This window comes from Adiantum capillus-veneris, chromosome 30, assembly GCF_014529385.1.
Source record: "Adiantum capillus-veneris isolate H3 chromosome 30, ASM1452938v2, whole genome shotgun sequence".
NCBI classification, from domain to species: Eukaryota; Viridiplantae; Streptophyta; class Polypodiopsida; order Polypodiales; family Pteridaceae; genus Adiantum; species Adiantum capillus-veneris.
Window position 1 is genome coordinate 24,175,053 of NC_140960.1, and position 26,513 is coordinate 24,201,565.

Consider the following 26,513-nt stretch of genomic DNA (forward strand, 5'->3'; position numbering starts at 1 on the left):
GCAGACTGAGTTCTTTGTCCTCCTGTTGTCATTGGGTTTTGCACTCCATTTGTTGGTGTTGGTCTTTGTGAGCTAGAAGTAACATAATACTGATGTAGTGTTCCCCCAAAGTATGTATATCCTTCTAATTATTTCTTGCCCATTGTTGAGTATTGCCTCCCATACTTGTCGTAAGCGGCAATTTTCACTTCCGATCCCTCTGTGTAGGTAAAGACATAAAGTCTTTTTTGGTCTGTCAACTCTCCGGTGTAGGGTTCTTCACATGTATAATAGAGATCTTGCTCCCCATTATTATATTTATATAGCCCCACATAGATGTTATCAGTGTTGATCCTTGTAGTTTCATTCTCTCTTCTTAACCTCGCATCAGGGAAGTTCATTATTGGTGCTTTCTCCTCAAGTTCTTCATCTACTTTGGCTTTGGTGCCCATCAATCCCCACTTGTCCACAATGTTAGGGTTTAGGACTACCAAGTACATGGTACCCTCGTCATCTAGATATCTATCTCCGCTATAGCTCACAGGCACTAAGTCCTTGAACTCACTAGGTCTATCTTCTATCTTTACACAATAGCGGTCCATTCCATCTTTGTAGATCTTGGCACCTTGCTCATTGTCGTACTGGTATTTTATGAACAATAGCTTCATTGTGGCGGAAGGGTTTGATGATCCTGCTGCCATATTTTCTCTGTTGTTCAGGTTCAAGTGTTCCAAGTGTTCGGTGAAAATCTCGTAAGATCTCTCCGAAGAAGTATCAGAAACACTTCCTTCAAAGATCGGCTCTAATGGTTGCACCCAACTTTGGTTTACACTTCCCTCGGTTGATATGACACTTGCTTGTTCCCCTTGTTTTGGTTGGTTATTCTGGAGATTCCTGCCCGATCTCAAATTCATCAATTCCCCTAAAGGACTTTAACTTTTCCGTCTCGGCAATTTGTTTTCCCAAGTTTTTGTGGTCAGAATTGATCCAAACTGATTGATACTTGGTCAATTGTTTAATCTTGTCAGTTGGACAACTTCTGTTTCATCAAGTGAGAATTTTGTTGCAGTTATGCTGAAAAAGACATTATACGCGTATGATGTCTTTTTTCACAGATTTGGACTATTTTGGTTATGCTCACTCTCAGTAGCCCCCTTATGCTCTGTCCACTCACAAAATTCAGTTTGAACTCTGTTTGAGCAAGTTATGGCTAATTTAGGCTTTTCTTGGCAATTTTCCGCTTTTGACTTGTTTTGGGTCAATTGTGATCCAAATGGGATGAAACTTGAAATATAACCTCTAGACAGCTATTACAATGGATCTGTGTTGGCAAAGTATCAAAATATGTCCAAAATTAGGTCAAAGACATCATACGCGTATGATGTCTTTTTCATCAATTTGGGTCAAGACTTGATATTTATGCTTTCTACAGTGTTTGTAACAATCTTGTCAGGTCAGATATCAAAAATAAGCAGTGGATGTGCTAAAAGACATTATACGCGTATGATGTCTTTTGTCCCAGATTTTGACTATTCTTGGTTTTAAGCCTTCTCCAATGTTTATAATTGAGTTTCAAGTGTTTTTGTCAGGTTTGAATGTAAAAACAAGATCTGAATCCAAAATTTCCTATTCTTTGCGTTTCTTGGACTCCGACTTGTCTTTTTGGGTTTCTTTGAGTGTTAATGCTCTTGTTTTAAGTTGAAATTAGGGTATAACCCCCCTTTTGAACACTCTGGTAAAGTCAAAATTTCTGTTTTGGTCTCTGTTTGGTCATTTAGACATCATACGCGTATGATGTCTAAAGTTGCAGATTTCCAGTTTTTTGGCACACAATCCTTCCTAAAGATTTCTCAAGTGCTCAGCAACTCCCAGATACACAGAAAATTTCTCTGACTTTTGTTTATTGCAAGTTTCACTACTAACTCGACGGTTTAGTGATCTAACATGCAATCAACCATATCAAGCAAATACTCCAATGATTACTAGCTCTAGATCAGGATCAAATGAAGTCCTACCTAAGCTATTCCTAATCATAAAATGGGTTTGGTAATTGTGATTTTAAAGAGATCCACTGCCACTCACGGACTAGCAAATTCTTCTTCTATCAACAACTACTCAACACCAACAAAACAACAAACAAATCTAAGCTAAACTAAAAATACTGTCAACACGGAAGACCCAGGAATACCCCACTTCCTAGTATCTTTCGAGATCTTCGGAGTCCACCACTCCTAGATCTTTTTTAACTAAAGTATACAAAGTAGTTTATACGACTCATCTCGTAGGATTAGTCTAAGGTCACCTACTTAGGGCTTTCGTCCCCGGCAGCGACGCCAAATGTTAAGGCGGTTATGCCACTAGCGGAAGCTAAATAGCGAGAACTCAACCAACAACAGAATTTGTCAGACGAGGACGGAGCTTGACCCGCAGGCGCATGAAAACAACTAGGTGGGTGTCAAATCACCTACTCGACCTTCTAATGACAATCACTACTAAGGAAATCAAATCTAAGTTCTAAAATACGCAAGTGACTGAAATTCGTACTACGAACGAATGCTATACGAAACAAGATGTAGATTCATTGAATCGATCTCAAACTCAAGGGGAAGTCTATATACTAGGTAAGAACAACACCCTAAAGACTTGAACTGCAAAATCAACCTATAACCACTCCGTGCGGTAAACGCGTATGAAGACAGGCCGAAAAATACAGGTGATCGAAACTTGACCCCGATGGTACTAATGTGTAGCTCTACTCGTTGTGGTTCTATAGATATGTTGCACGCTCAATTCCGACACACGAGTTGGAAGAAAACTCACACCGAAGCTCGTAGGAACTTACCACACATAGAAGCCGATAGCGCTCACTCTTGGTATCTGTGCGTAGCTCTCGCCGTTTCTAACACAATGGCGGTGTCGCTTCTCCAATGGCGGATCCGTAGCTCGCGTAGCAAGTAGATAAGACTCTCACTCTCTCTCTCTCTCTCTCTCTCTCTCTCTCTCTCTCTCAGACACAGTTACGGCGCTCCAAAAAACTCACTTTGATTAAAAAGATCTCCTTTAGGTTACAAAAACTTTGGCTTATATACCTCAGCCTTGGAGGTGAGAACATCTCTAACTAATTACATCAGCAAGTGAAATTACTTCGGGATTACAAGCTGGAAACTCAATTGAGTCCCGTTACTTAACGAATGGCTCAAATCAAAATTAATGTTGAAAAGACATTTATTACAATCAATGGTTACAAAATGATGAGTGTGAGCAAAAATGTGGGTGTGATCCTCTGCTGGCTCAACACTAGTCTAGTGTGTGAGTGCTCTATGTTTTGCATGAGTTGATGAATAGATGAGCAAGAAAGTTTCCAAGGCCGAACTCAAACCCACTCTCGAGCCCGGCCGCAAGCCTGAGCCCAGAGGTGGTGCTCAGATCCTCTATAGGGTCTTCTGGCTCCCATCTTGCAAACCTCGGAGACCACAAGGTCTGATGCCCTCAAGCAAGTATAGGACTACATCAAGGCTCACAAGCTCCAAAGTAGTATTGAGAAATCGCAAATCTTATTTGATCATCCCCTTAAGAAGGCATTTGGACGAGACCATGTTAGTGCTCAAGTACTTGAGTCCCCACGTGTCAGCACATTTTTCTGTTGATGCTATCAAGCTATTGGCGATGCAGACAGCAAAGGACAACGAAATAGAACAGGTAAACGTCAAAGTGGACATGAGGGCAGAAAAGCTTATGATGGTTATAATCCTCAAGTAATTAAGTTATCTGTCGCCACCCCGCATGCAACTTGCACCAATTTTAACTTGCAATATCTTCCTGTTTTGGGTCTCGATTGACACAGAGTCATTTCTTGTTGACTTCACATTATGCACACCGCATCCTACCTCGTCAAGCTTTTAAAAAATACCAGATTGCACATTTTCCAACGTGGACAAACTGGCTTTTTGCCCTCAGCTTTGCTTTTTAGTTCATCAATGCCAATCCCCACATCCATGGGTATCCATTCCAATTCCATAAGAATATGTTCACTTGTAACTCGGCCTCATAGGTCACGCATCCCTATTTTCTCGATGGATTGGCCTCCTCCTTGGGCACATTTTCTTCATGAGAGATCTCCTTGTTTTTCTTATTCTTTTCCTCATATGCCTTGTGATACATATTTTAGCTTTTATTTTATGCCCAGATATTGTAGAGATCGACCAAGATTGTATTAGTTTCCTCTCGTCGATCATTTGGCCATTTGAAGATGATTAAGATCCACCAAGATTGTATCCATCTGCTATTATCAGCCATTTTGGTAATTTGAAAACGTTCAATATAACATTTTATTTCATTTCTTATTCTCTCTCTCTCTCTCTCTCTCTCTCTCTCTCTCTCTCTCTCTCTCTCTTTTCAGCCATGGCCTATACCTACACACGTTCCTCTCCCATTCATAGTGTGGTCTCTCCATTGCGACTCTCATCACCACAACTTTGGAGCATCGAGAGTCACTCATCAGCCATACACATACTACATCACATGTAGCTTTGGTCCCATAGGTCATATTTGACCTTCGAGGACAATAATAAAATCTCTCTCTCTCTCTCTCTCTCTCTCTCTCTCTCTCTCTCTCTCTCTCTCTCTCTCTCTCTCTCTCTTTGTTTTCCGTCTCTCTCACGGACAACGCCCAATGCTAGGCATCCGCATGGACAGTGCACAATGCTAGGCATCCATGAACACTAATGTTCATTTTAGTTTTTATTTTACTTCATTTTATTTTGTACCTAGACATTGTATTAGATCCACCAAGATTGTATCAATTTGCTCTCATAGGTCATTTTCGCCTTTTGAAGATGTTTAATATAACATTTCATTTCAGTTCTCTCTCTCTCTCTCTCTCTCTCTCTCTCTCTCTCTCTCTCTCTCTCTCTCTCTCTCTCTCTCTCCTGGACAATGCGTGATGCAGGCATCCTCGGTCAATGATCTTCATTTTATCTTTTATTTTACTTCATTTTCTTCTATGCCCAGATATTGTATGAGATCCCCAAGATTGTATCAATTTGCTATCATCAGACATTTTGGCATTTTAAAGATGATTAAGATCCATCAAGACTGTATCAGTTTTCTATCCTTGGTCATCTTGGCATTTTGAAGATGTTTAACATAATAGCTCATTTCATTTCTTATTCTCTCTCTCTCTCTCTCTCTCTCTCTCTCTCTCTCTCTCTCTCTCTCTCTCTCTCAATCAATCAATCAATCAAAACTAGAATAGGAGGTTTTAGAGTGTCCAAATGAGAATACATTTTACTATATTAGGCATGACCAAATTCTAGCATGCTAGGTGGCTCAATAAGCATGCATGGGCATGTATAAGACATCGGGACGACTACTTACAAGAATGAAAGGGAGTTGAAGAACCGTTGTTGTTTTTTTTTCTTTTGGGGGGGTGGGGGGGGGGGGGGGGGGGAGGGGGACCTGAGAGGAGGTGCAGACACATCACAAAGAGAGAGAGAGAGAGAGAGAGAGAGAGAGAGAGAGAGAGAGAGGGTGGCTTTGATGGTGTGCAACTTTGACGTCTATATTTATGGTGTTCCAGGCCAAAAATTGACACGAACAAAGTAATTCTACTATTGCGAGGAGCCCATAAGGCATAGCTGGAAGTCCCTTGATGACAACAAAGGAGAGTGGACCAACAGGAGCCATCGGCCATCCAAGCCCTTGGCACCGTTAGTGAGTTGTGTATGAGATGCATACCTCATCTCGATAGATTTTAGGGGCAAGTGGATCTTTGTTTACTGCCTAAACTATAATATAGATTGTAGTTCAGGAACTCCAACTTCTTCTCTAAGATCTACCCGACCCTGTGAACCAACTTCTCATAGCACTATTCATGGTTATGCGATAAGTAGTCCTCCTACAAGTAGTGGGCCTCCAACAACTCTATTGTCGGTTCTATCTTTGTGTACTTTGATGAGAAGGATAGTAATATGTTGATACTCTGTTGTTGCCGTACGGAGCCACTCTGCGGGAGGCAAAGGGAGACTCACTCGTGATTATTTGAAAAGAGTGTGTAAGAGCAACTCCTACTCGGGTGAAAGCGTGGTTTGGTGGTACAAAAAAAGTACCTATTTTACTTCTACCAATGAAAAAGTGGAGACTAGTGAAATTTTTGTAGTTTAGGTCAAAACTTTTCGGACCTTGTGTTTTTAGATTCTTCTTTTGAAGATCTATCCATTGATATATAATATGATAGGTAGTTTTTCATGTAACATGTAAAAATTGTAACTCAAAGATTTGTCAAAGGTGCTGTTAAGGACAGTCCTTTTTGTACCACCAAAGCATGCTTTTAGCCACTCACCCAACCCCAAAATGGGCACTCTTTTTGTGTGTGTAACATTCATCCCAAGCCTCAAAAGAATAAGAGACTGATTTTAATATTATTATCCTTTAAGCATTCCTTTTTGGCTTGCCCAAAGGGCAAAGGCTATAGCGTTGCCTTCTCTTTTTTACGACTAAAATAGGAAAAAGGTTGAGTTATTTTTTTAAGCATTTTTTGATAGGTCAAAAATGTTGATTGGTTGAAATAAGATAGTGGGAACTCATTGAAATGAAGAGTGTGTAAATCTAATGATGGACATGTCTTGAGTTTTGAAATATGAAATGAACGCTCTTATATCAAGGAAAAGATTTTGAGTTGCCCAATGTTTTTGAAAGCATGAAACGTTGACAGCCTTACATGTTAAATGATGAAGCCTTAGAGGCTCCACAAATCCCAAGAGTCGCCTTTTCCTTTTGACATTTGAGAAGTTCTTTTACCCACCTTGTCATTTTGAGAAATTCGTTCACTGGTTGAAACTTGAGGTAATAGACTAAAGTTGTCATTTTTGTTTATTAAAACTTTATGGAATGAATTTATCCTTTAGAGCTTTAATCCTTAAAGATTTTTTATGTTTATTTTTAGAGATTTTAAAGCTAAGTGTAGAACTTAAAGATATAGAACTTTTAAAGTAAGGTCTCCAATGATCGAATGAGGACCTAGAGTTTTTTTGGCCTACCCAAAGGGCAAAAGCTATAGCGTTGCCTTCTCTTTTTGTTGACTAAAATAGGAAAAAGGTTGAGTTGTATTTTAAGCATTTTTTGATAAGCCAAAAATGTTGATTGGTTGAAATAAGATAGTGGAGACTCATTGAAATGAAGAGTGTGTAAGTCTAACAATAGACATGTCTTGAGTTTTGAAATATGAAATGAACGCTCATATATCAACTTTCAAGGAAAAGATTTTGGATTGCCCTATGCCTTTGAAAGCATGAAAAGTTTGATAGCCTTACATGTTAAATGATAAAGCCTTAGAGGCTCCACAAATCCCAAGAGTCACCTTTTCATTTTGAAATTTGAGAAGTTCTTTCACCCACCTTTTCATTTTGAGAATTTCGTTCACCCTTTGAAACTTGAGGTAATAGACTAAAGTTGTTATTTTTGTTAGTTAAAACTTTATGGAATGAATTTATCCTTTAGAGCTTTAATATTTAAAGATTTTTTTAATTTAAAAAAAAGATTTTAAAGCTAAGTTTAGAACTTAAAAATGTAGAACTTTTAAAGTAAGGTCTCTAATGATCCAAATATGTCCCTCTAATCTTTTTCTGATTTCTTTTTGTAGGAATCTTAGAAAATGCTCTCACATGCTTGAGTCTCTTTGAGGGAAAAGGGGGGAAAGGTGGCACGTGGAGGGGAAGAGAGAGAAAGGAAAAGATAGGTTGCATGTGTAATTTTGGAAAAATGATTTTTCGCAAGCATTGACACTGGAAATGATCAATAGCTGCCACGAGCCTACAGTCCATGAACGAGCAATTTGGAGGCGATGCATTGAGTGCAGGAAATGCTGACGCATCGTCTAGGGGGAGGGAGGTGCATAGCTCTCTCTCTCTCTCTCTCTCTCTCTCTCTCTCTCTCTCTCTCTGGTGGCGTTGTATCTGTCAAATGTGCCTATGGTTTTTGGAGGAGCTGCAGAGCAGGGCTCCATCCTCTCAAGAGGGTCTTGGAACCAAAGGTTCTGCATGCGATGCTTCAACAGAATGTTCGCTGGTGAGAGAGAGGTGCAGAGCAAGAGCGATGGGCCTACCAAGGGGGAAAACTAGTGGTGGTGTGACGCTCTTCTGTGCGGAAACTTCTTTGTGCTGCACTGAAGCGAGAGAAGGGAGATGCAACTGAACGGTTTAAATGCGATGGAATACGCTGCGTAGAAATGTCATGAGAGCATGTGGGAGCAGCAGGTCAGCATGGACAGCATGCACTGAGCCGGGGCAATAGTTGCAGAAGCAAGTAGATGGTGGCAAGGTGGGCCCCTGCTCGATTTCTCTGCGCCCTCTCACTCTGTATCTCATGTGCTGCTCGTCGACCTCCACGACCTTAGGACTTGAAATTTAAAGTTAAAGCAGCAAAGAATCTATGCAACTATTTAATTAATGAAATGTGAAAAGGACCCAGTAAGCTCAACTCTAATGATCCAAGTATGTCCCTACAATTTTAAACCCATTAGTTTTGGTAGAATCTAGAGAGATACCTTTGTAAAGCTAAGTGGTAAACCGAATGGAGGGAAATGCTTTGTCTTTTTTTTAGCAAAAGTGGGGAAGGCACGTGGTGGAGAGAGAGGGAAGGGGGTTTTGATATTTTTTGGGAAAATTACCAAAATACCCCTCTAATTTGAAAGGTGTCGTGTGGAAGAGAGAGGACAGGGAGAGAGATGCCGAGAGAGAGAGAGGGAGAGAGAGAGAGAGAGAGAGAGTTTTGTTCTGTAACTTCTGTTCCACGGATGCGCGATTGTCTAGCGGAGGATGGTGAGGGAGGGCAGACAGTGTGCCTTCTAGTTTGGAGGTAGTCTTTAGCTTGTGCCTCCAGACCTGTCATGCACAAGGAGGAGATTACCACCATCTTCGAGAGTGAGTTTTTTCACGCATCGTAGATTGGTAGTGGGAGTTCTCCAGGCAGCAACATGGGAAGATGAAGCAGGGGCGTGAGCTCTTGCAAGAACACCATTGCTCCGAATGCATCTAAAGCTTAGGATGCTTTTTAAATTCAATTCTCTGTGCTTTTTTTTTTATAAAAAAGCTTAGAGATGTAGAGATTTTAAAGTGGGATCTAGCTTCAGATTAAGGCCTAAAATTGAGGCCTATTTTTTTTGTCAAGGAATATTTTTTCTATCAAAACAAGTGCTTTAAAAAAAATCATGTCATTTGACATGCTAGAATCTCAAAATTGTCTGTCATTTTTTGTGTTTATATCTTTAAGTTCACATTATATATGACAAATTATATAAGTTGATTACATTACACAAAGCATATGAAAGAGGGCTTGAAAAATTGCATGTCAAAAAGAAATTTTTATCATGCCTGGCAGGCCTAGTGATTTTATCACTTGTTTTTATTAGAGGGTAAAACTTTGAATTAAAGAAAGTGAAAATGTTACATGGATCAGTAGGTAGGGGGAGGGTCACCCCGAGACGCTAAAGTTTTAGGACTTCTATACTCTTTAGAATGCAACTTAAAATTTTCAAGGAAGGAAAGGCATCCATATGTCACTCCCTTGTTCAGTTCAAAAAACACCTTACAAAACATATAATCTAAAATGTAAAAGTAAAAGGTAAGATTGTAAGAAATGACATAAGAAATGAAAACCTTTACAAAACATCTAATCTAAAATGTAAAATGCAGAAGTAAAAGGTAAGATTGTAAGAAATGATAGCCTTTGCAAATGTAAGACCTGACAAGCTTTTTGAAATGTAAAGTCAAAAGACTTTCTATTCTACACAAAATAAATGTTGGAAGTTCGATTGCACACAAAAAAAAGGGGATAACTTTAGTGGAGGTTTTGTTACTTAATGTGTATTTACTTTTTGAATATATAATAAAAAAAGAAGAATTTTAGTAATTTTTTTTGTTTAATGCAAATGTAATTTTTGAAGATATATTTGGCTTTATCTTTTTAAGGGGCTTTTTTCAAGACCAATATTGATATGTTTTAGAAAATTTTGGAAGTATGTATTTCTTTAAAGAGCTTGAGGAAAAGAAAAAAGCCCGCTTAACGTCCACTTGGGACTGTCTTCCTTTGAGGACATGCATGACACACAAATACAGGGTTCGTTATCCACATTTTTTACCATGAGAGAGAGAGAGAGAGAGAGAGAGAGAGAGAGAGAGAGAGAGAGAGAGAGAGACCACCACATTGCTTATGTGTGTGTGTGTGTGTGTGTGTGAGAGAGAGAGAGAGAGAGAGAGAGAGAGAGAGAGAGAGAGACCACCACATTGCTTGTGTGTGTGTGTGTGTGTGTGTGTGTGTGAGAGAGAGAGAGAGAGAGAGAGAGAGAGAGAGAGAGACCATCACATTGCATGTGTGCATACACATGTACATTTATAAGGGGGAGAGAGAGAGAAAGAAAGACTTTACCGTTGAGTTTACGCACTTTTCAAATTTTCAAGATATTATTTTTTGGCATTAGTGTATTTTTAAAAGGATAGCTAAAGTTTTTCACCCGTAGAAAATGGATTAAATACCCGACAAAGACCAACCCTCACATTAACACCTCAAATCGGTAGAGAGATGTCTCACTTGATGGACCTTTTACCAGTTCTTGGATATTTTGTTCTTTTTATTTTTAAGAGTTAACATGTGGGCCATGCTTAAAAATCTATAAATTCCTTCAATTTTGGCACAAGGGTGCCAATCTAAAATCAATGAGAGAGAGAGAGAGAGAGAGAGAGAGGGGGGGGGGGGGGGGGGGGGGAGAGGAGAGAGGACAATTTTTTAGTGCCGTATTTAATGTGATGAAATGCTTGGCCAACAAATGACGCAAGAGGAGAGAGAAAGACATAACAAAATTTTGTGTGTAGGAACAACCTAAAGTGACTTTAAAAGTTATAAGAAAAGTCTTTAACAAAAGTGAATATCTATGGGGCAGAGAGAGAGAGAGAGAGAGAGAGAGAGAGAGAGAGAAGATAAAGAAGAATAAAATTTTTAATGCCATCTGAACAATCCCAAAACATATATCTCACAACATGGGTAAGAATAAAGTTATTTTTGTTTCATCTTCTCTTTCTCTCTCTCTCTCTCTCTCTCTCTCTCTCTCTCTCACACACACACACACACACACACATGCGTACACACACGTCTTGATAAAAGGAGAATTTGAAATGTTGTAGGAACATCCAATGAGATCTCAAAGATCTATCCGATGGTAGAGAGAGAGAGAGAGAGAGAGAGAGAGAGAGAGAGAGAGAGAGACCAATCATAGCCATCTATACTTTTCTTTTCAAAAAAATGAGAAAAACAAGTTCGCTTCTCCTTTTTAAATGTCCACCTGGGATCGTCACTTCAACTAGAGGGTTTGGGGTGGGGGAGACGAGGGGAGCGTAGAAACTTTGAATGTCATAGTTACTGTATTGGAACAATAGCAAGATGTCTCAAGACCTATGTGACAAATCTTTCCTTCAAGCATAGATATGTGTGTGTGTGTGTGTGTGTGTGCACGCACACAATGTGTACATATAGACATAATTGGAACATATCAAAATGCCTCAAGACCTATGTGACAAATCTTCGCTTCAAGCATATATATATATGTGTGTGTGTGTGTGTGTGGGTGGGTGTGTGTACTATGTGTACATATAGATATATATGTATACATACATCCATACATACATACAAAGATAGAAGCAAATAAGAGAGTGGAGCAGAGACATTGAATCCAATTGCGTTCCTATCATTGAGACCAATTCTAGAACCCGCTCCACTTATAAAAAAAAGTTTTATTATTACATTTACTTCTCTTAGCTTTCATCTCTTCACACCATGCTAACTTATCTAATCTCTATAATCAAGCTTGGTAGCATTGCTAGATCAAGGTAGACCAAAAGGAGGAATCTTTCTCTCTCTCTCTCTCTCTCTCTCTCTCTCTCCACACACACACACCCCAATAGAATTAGAGCACTCCTAAGTTTGTTGAACAAGGACTAGCACCTCATGAAAAATAATGTCTATGAGAAGCTTCCAATCTTGGTATCAAAAAATGCTTTGCATCATCTATTAAGAGGTCGTGTCATGCATCACTTTTATAAATGCAATAGACTGTACGTGTAGGAAGAGAGTATTGATAGTGTTCCACTTCGAAGAGAAGATAGCCCTATGAGAATAGAGACATTGTTTCCTTGACCGCAGCAACGCGCGATTTACATACTAGTAGAACTTTAAAGCTTTTAAAGTAGGATTTACAACTTAGGGATCTACAGTTTTAAATTTGCAAAAGGGGCTCTAGAATTTAAAAATGTAGAATTTTTAAAGGGGGGTGTAGAGCATAGGGATCTAGCGCTTAGGGTGTAGAGCTTAAGGGTGCTTTTTTAATTCAATTCTATGGGCTTATGTTTTTTTTTTAAAGCTTAGAGATGTAGAGATTTTAAAGTGGGAACTAGCCTCATATCAAGACCTAAAATTGATGCCTTTTTTTTTTTTTGTCAAGGGCTATTTTGGCAATCAAAACAAGTGTAAAAAAAAACTCATGTCATTTGACATGCTAGAATCTCAAAATTGTGTGTCATTTTTTGTGTTTATATCTTTAAGTTAACGTTATATATGGAAAATTGTATAAGTTGATTGCATTACACAAAGCATACGAAAGGGGGTTGAAAAATTGCATCCCAAAAAGAAATTTTTATCATGCCTGGTGATTTTATCACTTGTTTTCACTCCAACTCATTGTGGTCCTTCAGTTATCTTTCAAATCTCTTCCTCTCTCTACTTTTATTTTCTCTCTCTGCCTACTTTGCAATGTGTGAATGAAACACAATATGTGAAGAGGGGGTAATTTCTATTGATTTCAGGGGTAACAAATAACTACCAAGTGCCAACCTTTCGTCCTGTGGATAGCCCCCTAGTTACTCTCTCTCTCTCTCTCTCTCTCCCCATCATCATCCGGATCTTTAATGGTCAGTAGTGGTCACTCTCACTTTCCTCTTCGCAAAGTACAAACGTCGATTGTGGGTTTTGCATCACAATCAAGTGGTAGCTCTCCTATAACTATCAAGGGGATGCTCACGTGGTGGGTTTTTGTTTTGTGTGTGTGTGTGTGTGTGTGTGTGTTGTGGGGGGGGGGGGGGGGGGGGGGGGGGGGGGGGGGGGCAACTATTACATATTACCGCTCCACTAACTACATCTCAAAGGAGTGGAGTTAGATTTACAAATCTTACCTCCAATGTTCGGGAAAGGTTTGCCTCAGCTTAGCCTTGAGCCGATTGAAAATCAAGATTAGCTGTTGCAAAACAAGGTAAAGGGAATAAAAACCCGTAAAACATACAAGAAAAGAAAATAGTTCAAAAATTCTACAATGTTAGAAAATTCTACTAGTGTTTCCAGTTTTCATTTGGGCAAGGGAGGAAACCTAACCGTCAAGGTCGCTGATCGGGGGGCAATGAATCTAGGCCCTTCGTCCACTGGCGTTTCTCCTACAGAATCGTTGCATGCAACCGACCGATGCTGCCAGGTCAGCACACAGAATGTCGTTGCCATGCACTCAAATCCATTGTGCCAACTCAGCACACAGAAACTTACCTGTTGCTTGCCAAATCAGCGCGTGGAAATTTTCCCAATCATTGCCAATAATTGGAAGCCTCGTCAGCACCCGTAATAACACGTCGTTGACCTCCCAATCATTGCCAATGATTTTATGCCCCGTCAGCACCCGTTGCTGCAATGGGAACTTGCCAAATCAGCAAGCAGAATCTTCTCTATATTGGATGTGTGCTCTGAGCCTCTTGCATTGACGTGCATGTACTCATCATCAGTTGTACCTTGTTGCAGGGCCCAGACTGTAGCCAACGCGTAGCAAAGCGCATCATGGTGTTGGTCCCCCTCCCAACGACCCTTGACGGTCAAGAAAGGTCATTGATTGACCTTGCCCCGCAATCCATGCTCCCCGTGGCTCCTGGCCTCTGCCGATCGCCACGAGTCACATGGATTACGGGGGAAAGGTCGTTAAGGTCAATGCACGACCTTTCCCTACCGCGTCTAGGAAAAAATACTTTCCCCAGCATTGTTCCCATTTTGTGGATGTGTGTGAGAATTGTCTCCGTTGTGTGGAGGGACACCCAACCTCGCTCCTCGAAGCTATTTCCTTTGGTAGTCTTTGTCAATGACTTCAACTATTTTGGAAAAGAATGTTGTTTTTTAAGGTGTATCCCTGCACTTACACCTTTAAAAAAGACACCATTTTCCACAATCGTTGAAATTGTTGACACAGACTTGTGCTGCTATTCTTTTTTTATCTTATAAAGAAAGAAAGAGTGTCCATTGAAGACGATGCATTGATGTGGAGTGAGGAAGAGAGGGAGAGGGAGAGAGAGAGATCCTGATAAGTAACATCATGTCTGTTTTTCTACGTTTTCACTATTGCCTACATATTATTATTCACTATTGCCTACATATTATTATTGAGAGGAGTTCAATAACATTAGGGTCCTTTGTGGGAGGAAAAACGAGAAACTGACCGTTGCATTTATTTATTTTTTTACAATAGAGTATTACACTTTTTGAAAACAAGTGTAATAATAACTTATTTAGATTATAATATATTTCAAAAACATAAAAAATAATGACTAAACCAATATTCAATGGCTCAATTTAAGAGAGAGGTACACAAATTTCAACAGTTCTCACAAAGACTCAGAAGAAATATTAAAAAAGAATTTTTTTTATCGCATGGCACTAATCCGCAAGCTTTATCCAATGGACCACAATTGCACCAAAAATACAACTCTTTACTAAATACTCTTTATGTAGTCAAAAAACGGAGCCGAAGGCTATATAAACGCAACCTGCAGAATAGCTCAAATGTGTATAATTGTATGTGTGGAGAGAGAGAGAGAGAGAGAGAGAGAGAGAGAGAGAGAGAGAGAGAAGACAAGAGAAGAGAAGGATGAAGCGAGTGGATCATGATGTAGCGACCGCACATCCTGTGGAGGAGGTGTGGAGAGTTTGGATCAAGAACTTCCAAGTGTCTCTTCCTCGCATCGTGCCGCAACACTACTCCTCCATCGACTACCTCGATGGCCCCCCCCTTGCCTCTGGTGGCATCTTCCTCGCTAAGTACAACACAGCTTGTATGCTTCTCTCTCTCTCTCTCTCTCTCTCTCTCTCTCTCTCGTCTTCTCTGTGTCAAATGGCGCTCACATTTTTTCCTCTGCAAGCTTACAAATGCATTAGGTTTCTTCACTTTCAGAGTTTAAACTTCCTAGGCTCTTTTTCTAATAATGATGCTACTCATTGGTTGAGGAAAGAAACAGATGTGGTGCTTCCTTATGGACCTCCCTAGCAACCATAATAATTTTCCTAAACACAAAAAATCCCCCTTTCACAACATTTATTTGAGAAGTATTGGAAAATTAATTGCATTTTTTGCATATCTTAACTCTTTTCCTTCAATTACCAAGTGGAAATTTTCAATTTCAAACCAGATCAAGGATGAATTGCGATGCACTTTTCCAGGCCACTACGCCACCCTAGTGTTCTAGCATGCCACTCTTTAAGCTGCGTGCATTTATGAATTTTTAAAAGTTACCAACATTTATTTTATGCTTCTTAATTTTTTCAAACTAGCTTTCCCTCATTTCGATTCAATTAAGGCGAGATGGGATGCAATTGATCACGACAAGTACTACTTCAAAGTGGCTATTCTTGAAGGGGGCCATCTTGGAGAGCATTCTAGTGTTAAAAACCTCTCATATGCTGGACAATTGGTGCCAGGTCCAGAACCCAACACGTGCATCGCAAAGTGGACCTTTGAATATGATGAGTCCGTTGATCATGATTTCTATGAGTTCATAAAAGAGGAAATGTCCATTTTTGGTGCAGCTATTGAATCACATATTGGGTCTAGCACTTGATAAAAAATATGTTGTAGTAGGATCTTCATGATATATACACATGTCTATATATATATATATATATCTCCATGTACTAAATAAGTATGTTGTCCAATGTCAAGTTTCTCCATTAAAATCTGTAAGCAAATTGTTTTCATTATTATTAGCATCTTCGCAATTCACTCTTTCGAATTATCTTATTTGTTATAAAATGTAATTATTTCTATGTTGTGCTTTTTGTGGGAAATGGCAAAATTGTTGTGCAAAAAGATAAGATATGTTGTTCTTATCGCAAATCTTGGCCATGAAATTTTCTTATAGTTTTTAAATAAAGAAGTGCAAAGCTCCCCCCGCCCCCACCCCCCACCAAAAGCCTCTTTTCCTCGTCCTCCTCTCTCTCTCTCTCTCTCTCTCTCTCTCTCACACACACACACACACACACACACACACCCCTATGATGATGGAGGCGCTGTTCATATCTTTGACTTTCTTATATAGTTTTTGGGAGCTCCCTTACACAAATTAGGCTTGCAATGATCTCTTCTAAAAGACCCTAAAAATTTGATGATAAGGAGTGAGCATTGATATTTTCTCAAATCACTACTGGGATGAGTTTGCATGGATTGAGATTGATCATTATGACATTCAATTATAGTTTGGATTACATACTCGAATCACCAATTGCCTTAGAGTCAAAGATGGATTTTTGTCCCACTCATTCCCTACACATGTTTGGGAAGGGTTTATTACTCAACCACATAGGGTAGAGGGGCCAGAGGGCCAGTTGTGGTACGCCCCAAAGAAAAGACACATGAACCCTTAATTTTAATATGTTTGAGGACTAGTAGAAGCACAAAAAAGCGGAGTTGAAACGGTTAGTTTATTCGAAATAATTTAGCCAGGGTGTGGGTTCAAGACGCCGTGACCACATTTTACTTCTTTTGGCCCCCATTGGTGTTCTTATTCATGCCGATTTTTGATACACTTGATTTCGAAAATCGCGTCGCGACTACCGACTCTCAAACCCGACCAATCCCAAATTAATTATCCTGAAAGCTTGTGAAAAGGCGATTACATTGAGCTACTCAACGCAAAAAATTGAGCTCGGAGGAGATTCAAGCTCCCCAAGTTACCTCTCCCCCTACTGGCTCCTCTACCCTATATGGATGAACATCTTTCTCACAGCATACAAGTTGGGATTGGGCATATTTTCCTCCCATAGACTAAGGCGAGAGGCATGTAGAAGGAAAAACATTCGATGACAAGACAAGCTATGTGACCTTTGTGGCTATGAACCTCAGACCAAGTAGCACATATGTAGATTCTAGTATACTATGATATACTAGAAAGGTATCATTGCCTCTTTAGGAGGGTCTTCTAACCCTTGCAATGTGTCGTGGAGTCTAAGGACCAAAGATGCCTTGGACTCTTTCTTTTGGAGTTCCAATAATGTTAAACGGCGCGAGATGAAATAGGAATCTAGCTAGAAGCACCATAGTTTTCTCTGTCAAAAGAGCGCTTGAAATAATTAAAGGTCAACACCATGTTGCGTAGGGACTAATTAATTCACCCCACCAAGCACTTTATAGACTGCATTGTGGATAGAGTCATTGCGCTCTACTATGCATGAAGACCTCCAACATACATTACTCACATCATGCGCATATTAAAGCCATTATTACAAAACACCAAAGACTTTCTTTTTGGCATATCAATGTTATAGCTTAGGACCTGATTATAAAGGATATCATGGAATGATTACGAGAATACTCTATTTAGCAAATCTTGGAGATTTTGAGCAGTTTGGTTGAAGTTTAAATTAGATTTTACTTTTATTTTCACTCATCTTTTACGCGATGATATCATGCATGTGTCTTATTTGGTTTTTGTCTCATTGGCCAACTTGCATCATCTAGAGGATGATCTCTCTCTCTCTCTCTCTCTCTCTCTCTATATATATATATATATATATATATATATATATATATATATCTCACTACAAGAGGTTGTGTGCACTTGTGACGCTGTTAACGACGGAAATACATTGGGTTTTTATACTCTCCATGTCGCTAAGACCGTTACTATGAGCGTCGATACGGGAATGTTGCTATGAGCGTCGCTATCTCCGTCGCTATATGCATTGCTATATAGAGACGCTTATAGCGACGCTCATAGTGATGCTTGTTTACAGGCTATCTATAGCGACGCTGCAAAGCCTTATATAGCGACGCCCGAGAGTAAAAAAATTTGGTGACAGGACGTTCACCCATCAACCATATTGAATGTTCCAATAACAGAGTAAACCTAGTGGGTGACCCAAAGTAGTCACCCACAAGACAATATAGCCATTAACTCCATCATCCATAGTATTGTTTGTATAATAAAGATACAAAACTTACAAAAGTAAATTGATGAAAGTAAATCAATAACAATTGTACACATCATAGGCTAAATCACTTGATTATTAAACTTTGCAAATGTAATTAGTTACAACACCATTGTCACTAGTCAAAAAAATATACATGGTTTTTCAATAGTTACCAAAAGACCTATATACGCCATCTCATGATACATATGCTATGACAAAAGGAAACTAATGCTATCTAGTTAGTAGCTATGACTAAATTGACGTCGTTTAATCAGACGTCTCATCGCGTCCAAGCGGCGTATCTGTCGGATTCTTAAAAAAAAAACAATAAGACAACTTTCTGTAAGTATAAACATATAATTTACAAAAAAATACAACAAATAGAAAAGAGTAAACCCTAATACTAACCATGACGCCGCGAGAACTCAGAATGTCCATGAGCGCGTTTAAGCCCTTCTTACCTACGTACTCGTGCTCGTACGGTGTGGGGTCACGTCCTGTCATCAACCACTGCCAAAACATACAAAGAATCCATTATGTTAGAATTTAAAAACCCCTAAACCTTAAACTATCAAACCTAAAGAGAAATGCGAAAACACTTACAAAATCGACCTCAAATGATGTCCACCCGTCGCTCCCCAAGTGGTGTTAGCTCCCTGCCTCTACTCGCACTTTGGCTGCCTCCTTTTGTTGCTTCCACTTGTCAGGATTCTCGCGTGCTGCTTTCTTCACATTCTTCCAATCTTCTTTGGCCAGCCAATCTGGTCTGTTCCACCCATGCTTTATTGCTTTTTGCACTTCAGAACGCTTGTGCTTGCAGTATTCGCGCATTCGAACCTTTATCAGGTCTTCATTGAAATAGTCATCCCGTGTTGAAATGGGAAACTCGTCATGTAGCATGATGATGAATATGTCTTTTAAATCACTTAGTACTTCACTCCAGGTGTTTAGTATGTAGTGTCTAAATACCTAAGAGCAAAGACCGCGCATGCGCGAGATCACCTTCTTGCCATCATCATCCATGATGATGCCGCCGCTGAAGTTGACGCAGTAAGGCAAGTCCTCTCGCCGGTGACGCGTGAACCTGGGTGTCCTGGCAGGGGTCTCTAGCGGCGTGTCGATGGGGTTACGGACGTCAGGTGTCTCCACCGAAGTTTGGGCCCCGAAGCGAGGAGTGTAGACTGGGTGGCTCGTGGAGGAGTAGGTAGTGGTGTGTAGCTGCTAGGAACAGTTGTCAGTTGTACAAAACCTAGCATAGATGTGAGGAGAATGGATCTCTAGTCCTTGGAATCACTCTAAAAAGATAACAATGTATAGGTTTTCCTTCTCTCTCTCTCTCTCTCTCTCTCTCTCTCTCTCTCTCTCTCATATTAGATCTTGAGATCAAGACTCATCGAGCAGATCTTTGCTATCTCATATTAGATCTTGAGATAAAGGCTCATCGCGCAGATCTTTGCTATCTCATATTAGATCTTAAGATCAAGACTCATCGAGAAGATCTTTGTTATCTCTTTCTCCACCTTCTTTTCTCCCTTCCTCTATTCGTTTGAGTCAAAGACCTGTTAGGTAGCTCTCTCTCTCTCTCTCTCTCTCTCTCTCTCTCTCTCTCTCTCTCTCTCTCTCTCTCTCACACACACACACACACACACACACACACACACACACACACAATGAGCACATGCAATGCTTTTAGCTGACTGGTTGTGACTCATCCTTCTAATGAATTCTAATAGATTCAAACTACCCATATCTCTCTACTCATCGACCAATGACAACGTACCAGATTTCTACCAACTTGCTATTGTTGAACCATGCTATCAAAACCATGACTTTCCCAAGGATGGGCTTCTCATGACCCTGAACTGTTTGAAGCAAGAAATGTTTTGGTTAGTGCCACACTCACTTTTGGAGGGCTACCAAGCTGCCAAGGAAAGTCTCTCTCTCTCTCTCTCTCTCTCTCTCTCTCTCTCTCTCTCTCTCTCTCTCTCACACACACACACACACACACACACACACACACCAAGTCTTGAGTTCAAGACTTTCTTGCTAGATTTTCAATGTCCATTTGTATTTTTTCTATGCTGTTAAAAATTATGTTCTCTCTCTCTCTCTCTCTCTCTCACACACACACACACACACACACACACACACACACACACACACATACGCACACACACACACACACACACACACAGGCACGTGTATGCATGCATGCACGCACACACATATCTTGGAATAGATGTAAAGCATCTATATGTTCTTCAAATATGTACATCTCAAGTAGTCAGAGGTAGTGTCTCCCATAATATTAAACAACACTGCTAGCCATAGAAAAAGCCCAAATGCATCCAATGCTCACAAACAAACACAATAGCAATGCTCATAGCGACGGCCAAAGCGACGCTGATAGTGACGCCAGGGATTTTTACTTTGAGCGTCGCACTGCGAGCGTCGCTAATATGAAGTATGTTTTGTAGTGTATGTATGTATATGAAGGTCAAGGACAAGCATCTGATTGCAGATGTGGATGCATAATAAGTCTATTTGGGCCAAGACATTGAATCAAGAAGTTTTGGAAAATTAAGTGCATTCTTTGCATATCTAAACTATTTTCCTTCAATTACTATCAACTAGGATGTGATTTGCGCGATGTTGCGGCCAAGAAAAGCATGTCAATTGGATCTCTCTCTCTCTCTCTATGTCTCCCTCTCTCTCTCTCTCTCTCTCTCTCTCTCACACACACACACACACACACACACACACACACACACATGTGCACACACACACATAGGTGTGTGTGTGTGTGTGTGTGTGTGTATCTATGCATCCACATGTGAGGAGAATGGAACTCTAGTCCTTGGAATCACTCTAAAAAGATAAGAATTCATAGCTTTTCCTTCTCTCTCTCTCTCTCTCTCTCTCTCTCTCATATTAGATCTTGAGATCAAGACTCGTTGAGAAGATCTTTGCTATCTCATATTAGATATTGAGATCAAGACTCATCAAGTAGATCTTTGTTATCTCTTTCTCCACCTTCTTTTCTCCCTTCCTCTATTCTTTTGAGTTGAAGACCTATTAGGTATCTCTCTCTCTCTCTCTCTCTCTCTCTCTCTCTCTCTCTCTCTCTCATAATGAGCCCATGGAATGCTTTTAGCTGATTGGTTGCGACTCATCCTTCAAATGACTTCTAATAAATTCAAACTACCCATATCTCCCTACTCATCAACCAATGACAACGTACCAGATTTCTACCAGCTTGCTACTGTTCCACCATGCATTCAAAACCATGACTCGCCCAAAGATGGGCTTCTCATGACCCTGAGCTCTTTGAAGCAAGAAATGTTTTGGTTAGTGCCATGGTCACTTTTGGAGGGCTACCAAGTTGCCAAGGAAATTCTCTCTCTCTCTCTCTCTCTCTCTCTCTCTCTCTCTCTCTCTCTCTCTCTCTCTCTCTCTCTCTCACACACACACACACACACACACACACCAAGTCTTTAGTTCAAAACTTTCTTGCTAGATTTTCAATGTTGGATTTTTTCTATGCTGGAAAAAATTATGTTCTCTCTCTCTCTCTCACGCACACACACAAATACACACACATACACAAGCAAGTGTATGCATGCGTGCACACACACACATACCTTGGAATAGATTTCAAACATCTACATGTTCTTCAAATATGTGCATCTCAAGTAGTTAGAGGTAGTGTCTCCCATAATATAAAACAACACTGCTAGCCATAGAAAAAGCCAAAATGCATCCAATGTTAGGATGCGCTACATCGTTGCATTCCCATTAAGATCTTTTCGTATTCAACATTATAGGAAAAGAACCCATTCTCACTTTTCACTTCAATTGCATCCTTGATAATGTGAAGATGGGAGAGTTTATGGAGAAGAATGTGTCCCTAGGTTTGGACAGACGAATGGGCTTCTGCGTCTCTCTCTCTCTCTCTCTCTCTCTCTCTCTCACACACACACACACACACACACACACACACACACACACACACACACACACACACACACACACAAGCACAGTCTGTTGAGTAGCGGCTAGAGTTGTTTCCACCTAAGCCATTATCTTTTTATCCTCTCATTACCAGCCCCAACACTTAATGACTCGAGAAAACCCATGTACACATCACCCATCTACTACTACCAAGTGCTCCCCACTAGCGAACGATGCCTATCCCCTATTTGCCTCTACTTCACAACTGAGTAATTGTTGTTGAGCAATGCATGCCATCGCTTGGCCAAACCCAAAAGATACAGTATCTCCATGCTCAAAAAGAGCCATGGTAGCAAAAAAAATCTACAAAGTGCAAATAATTTGTGCAAAAACCTTCAAATATAGTAAATTTGCCTCTAAATGTTTTGGGAAAATCAAAGTATAGTCAAATTGTTAAAAAATCTTTCGTTTGATGTAATCTCACCTACAAATTTTGAAGATTATCTTGAAATTTTAGATTTGAAGGTGAGAAAACCTACAAAGTACTGAGAATTTGAGTGTAAAAGCCATCAAATATAATAAAGTTGCCCCTAAAATTTCTCATATATAAGTTTTTAAAGTTTTTGAGAGAAGCATTCTCCCTCAATTCGATTAAGTGTAACCCTCTTACAAAATTTTGAGATTTGCCTCGAAAATTTTAATTTTCCTTTAAGCACTAAAAAAACCCTAGGTTTAGAGCAATGCCACCTATGAATTTTGAGATTCACCTTTAAATTCCAAGTCACTTCCATTCGAAGGCGAGATCACCCGCCAAGCTCAAAGGAATCTAGCATAAAAACCTTAAAAAATAGCCGAGTATTGCAAGAGTTGCCTCCCATTGTCCGCATTTTCCATCTCTTGAGCTCCGCTCCAACCTTGGGCTTGCCTGCCTTCTACCTTGGATTAGTCAGATCAAACTTTTCCAATTACGTTAATTCCCAATTTTGTCGATTCTCGATTCTATACATGTCGCTTTGTTGATTGCTAATTGTAAGACCAATGCTTATTCTCCCTCCCCTCTCTCTCTAGTGCCAGTGTGAGAACCCTCTTACCCCCCCCCTCCCCTCCCTCTCTCTCTCTCTCTCTCTCTCTCTCTCTCTCTCTCTCTCCCCCTCTGTGTATGTGTGTCACACACACACACACACACACACACTCACTCGCATAGGTTTTAGCGAATGGCGCTCTCTGTTACTCACTCACATATGCACTCTCTCTCTCTCTCTCTCTCTCTCACACACACACACACACACACACACACACACACACACACACACACACACACAAGTAGGTCTGTGTGTGTGTGTATCTATGCATCCATATGTGAGGAGAATGGAACTCTAGTCCTTGGAATCACTCTAAAAAGATAACAATGCATAGCTTTTCCTTCTCTCTCTCTCTCTCTCTCTCTCTCTCTCTCTCTCTCTCTCTCTCTCTCTCATAATGAGCACATGCAGTGCTTTTAGCTGATTGGTTGTGACTCATCCTTCAAATGACTTCTAATAGATTCAAACTACCCATATCTCCCTACTCATCGACCAATGACAACGTACCAGATTTCTACCAGCTTGCTACTGTTGCACCATGCTATCAAAACCATGACTTGCCCAAAGATGGGCTTCTCATGACCCTGAGCTGTTTGAAGCAAGAAATGTTTTGGTTAGTGCCACGGTCACTTTTGGAGGGCTACCAAGTTGCCAAGGAAAGTCTCTCTCTCTCTCTCTCTCTCTCTCTCTCTCTCTCTCACACACACACACACACACACACACACACACACACACACACACACACACACACACACACACCAAGTCTTGAGTTCAAGACTTTCTTGCTAGATTTTCAATGTCCATTTGGATTTTTTCTATGCTGTTAAAAATTATTATCTCTCTCTCTCTCTCTCTCTCACACACACACACACACACACACACACACACACATACACACACAAATACACACACGCACACTCACAAGCATATGTATGCATGCGTGCACGCACACATATACCTTGGAATAGATGTAAAACATCTACATGTTCTTCAAATATGTGCATCTCAAGTGCCTCTCATAATATAAAACAAAACTGCTAGCCATAGAAAAAGCCCAAATGCATCCAATGCTACGATGCGCTGCATCCCCATTAAGATCTGTTGCATCCCCATTAAGATCTTTTCGTATTCAGCATTATAGGAAATGAACCCATTCTGACTTTTCACTTCAATTGCATCCTTGATGATGTAAGGATGGGAGAGTGCATGGAGAAGAATGTGTCCGTAGGTTTGGTTAGACGAATGGGCTTCTACGTCTCTCTCTCTCTCTCTCTCTCTCTCTCTCTCACACACACACACACACACACACACACACACACACACACACACACACACACACAAGCACAGTCTGTTGAGTAGCGGCTAGAGTTGTTTCCACCTAAGCCATTATCTTTTTATCCTCTCATTACCAGCCCCAACACTTAATGACTCGAGAAAACCCATGTACACATCACCCATCTACTACTACCAAGTGCTCCCCACTAGCGAATGATGCCTATCCCCTATTTGCCTCTACTTCACAACTGAGTAATTGTTGTTGAGCAATGCATGCCATCGCTTGGCCAAACCCAAAAGATACAGTATCTCCATGCTCAAAAAGAGCCATGGTAGCAAAAAAAATCTACAAAGTGCAAATAATTTGTGCAAAAACCTTCCAATATAGTAAATTTGCCTCTAAATGTTTTGGGAAAATCAAAGTATAGTCGAATTGTTAAAAAATCTTTCGTTTGATGTAATCTCACCTACAAATTTTGAAGATTATCTTGAAAATAAAACCTACAAAGTACTGAGAAATTGAGTGTAAAAGCCATCAAATATAATAAAGTTGCCCCTAACATTTCTCATATATAAGTTTTTTAAGTTTTTGACAGAAGCATTCTACCTCACTTTGATTAAGTGTAACCCCCGTTACAAAATTTTGAGATTTGCCTCGAAAATTCTAATTTTCCTTTAAGCGCTAAAAAAAACCTAGGTTTAGAGCAATGCCACCTATGAATTTTGAGATTCACCTTTAAATTCCAAGTCACTTCCATTCGAAGGCGAGATCACCCGCCAAACTCAAAAGAATCTAGCATAAAAACCTTCAAAAATAGTCGCGTATTGCAAGAGTTGCCTCCCGTTGTCCGCCTTTTCTATCTCTTGAGCTCCGCTCCAACCTTGGGCTTGACTGCCTTCTACCTTGGATTAGTCGGATCAAACTCTTCCAATTACGTTAATTCCCAATTTTGTCGATTCTCGATTCTATACATGTCGCTTTGTTGATTGCTAATTGTAAGACCAATGCTTATTCTCCCTCCCCTCTCTCTCTAGTGCCAGTGTGAGAACCCTCTTACCCCCCCCCCCCCTCTCTCTCTCTCTCTCTCTCTCTCTCCCTCTGTGTATGTGTGTCACATATAGACACACACACACACACACACACACACACACACACAGGATGAATCGAATGGACCATTCTCTATTTCTCAACAATCTCACTTACACACAAAAGCTTGCAATCAGTAACGTGGCGCTCTCTCTCTCTCTCTCTCTCTATCTCTCTCTCTCACACACACACACACGCACACACACACATACACACACGTGTGCAATGTGTGCAGGACATCCACAACAAATCGCTAGACCTCCATCATTGAATTGTCAAGCTCGTCGTGCTTCATTAATGAAATGCAAAAGTGGAAGGCCTTCGTGCAACACTCTAACACCTCAACGAATGGCAGGTCGTCTCTGTCTCTCATACACACACTCACAAAGGTAGCGGGTCTCTCTCTCTCTCTCTCTCTCTCTCTCTCTTTCACACACACACACACACACACACACACACACAATACAAACATGTGTATGCAATTGTTGATCTTCAAGCATTGTGATCGAAGATCACTTATGGCATGGAAGATTCGTGCAAGCCTCCAAAGAGAAGTTCATTGGGTAACATAGAGGGAAGTTCTTTATAGCCTTCAAAATGAAAAGTGAAGGCACCTTTTAAATGGCCTTTAAAAGTAAAATTAGTATGAGTGGTTACTGTTGAAATTTGAGGGTTGGAGTGAAACTCCATGGCCTTCCCATAAATATGATAAATATAAATATAGTACTAAGTTGTTTTGACTTTACATTGGGTTGACTAAAAGCCTTTTCATTTTCTACCATCTTAGTACTTACCCTTCACTTTTGGAATTCAAATTAAATTTTTTTTAAAATTATCTTTTAAATGAAGCAGAGTGTGACATGTGGAGGGTCTCTCCTTCCTTGAAA

The 26,513-nt window shown here is 40.2% G+C and overlaps 1 protein-coding gene across 1 annotated transcript; it reads left to right on the forward strand.

The window, feature by feature from the left end:
* The first annotated feature begins 14,838 nt into the window (after positions 1-14,838).
* On the forward strand, positions 14,839-16,051 carry LOC147417676 (major pollen allergen Bet v 1-K-like). Its single transcript, XM_086507221.1, has 2 exons — positions 14,839-15,101; positions 15,598-16,051. Exons 1-2 carry the CDS (start codon positions 14,918-14,920, stop codon positions 15,882-15,884), a joined length of 471 nt encoding a protein of 156 aa, XP_086363347.1. The 5' UTR covers positions 14,839-14,917; the 3' UTR covers positions 15,885-16,051.
* Positions 16,052-26,513: the final 10,462 nt, after the last annotated feature.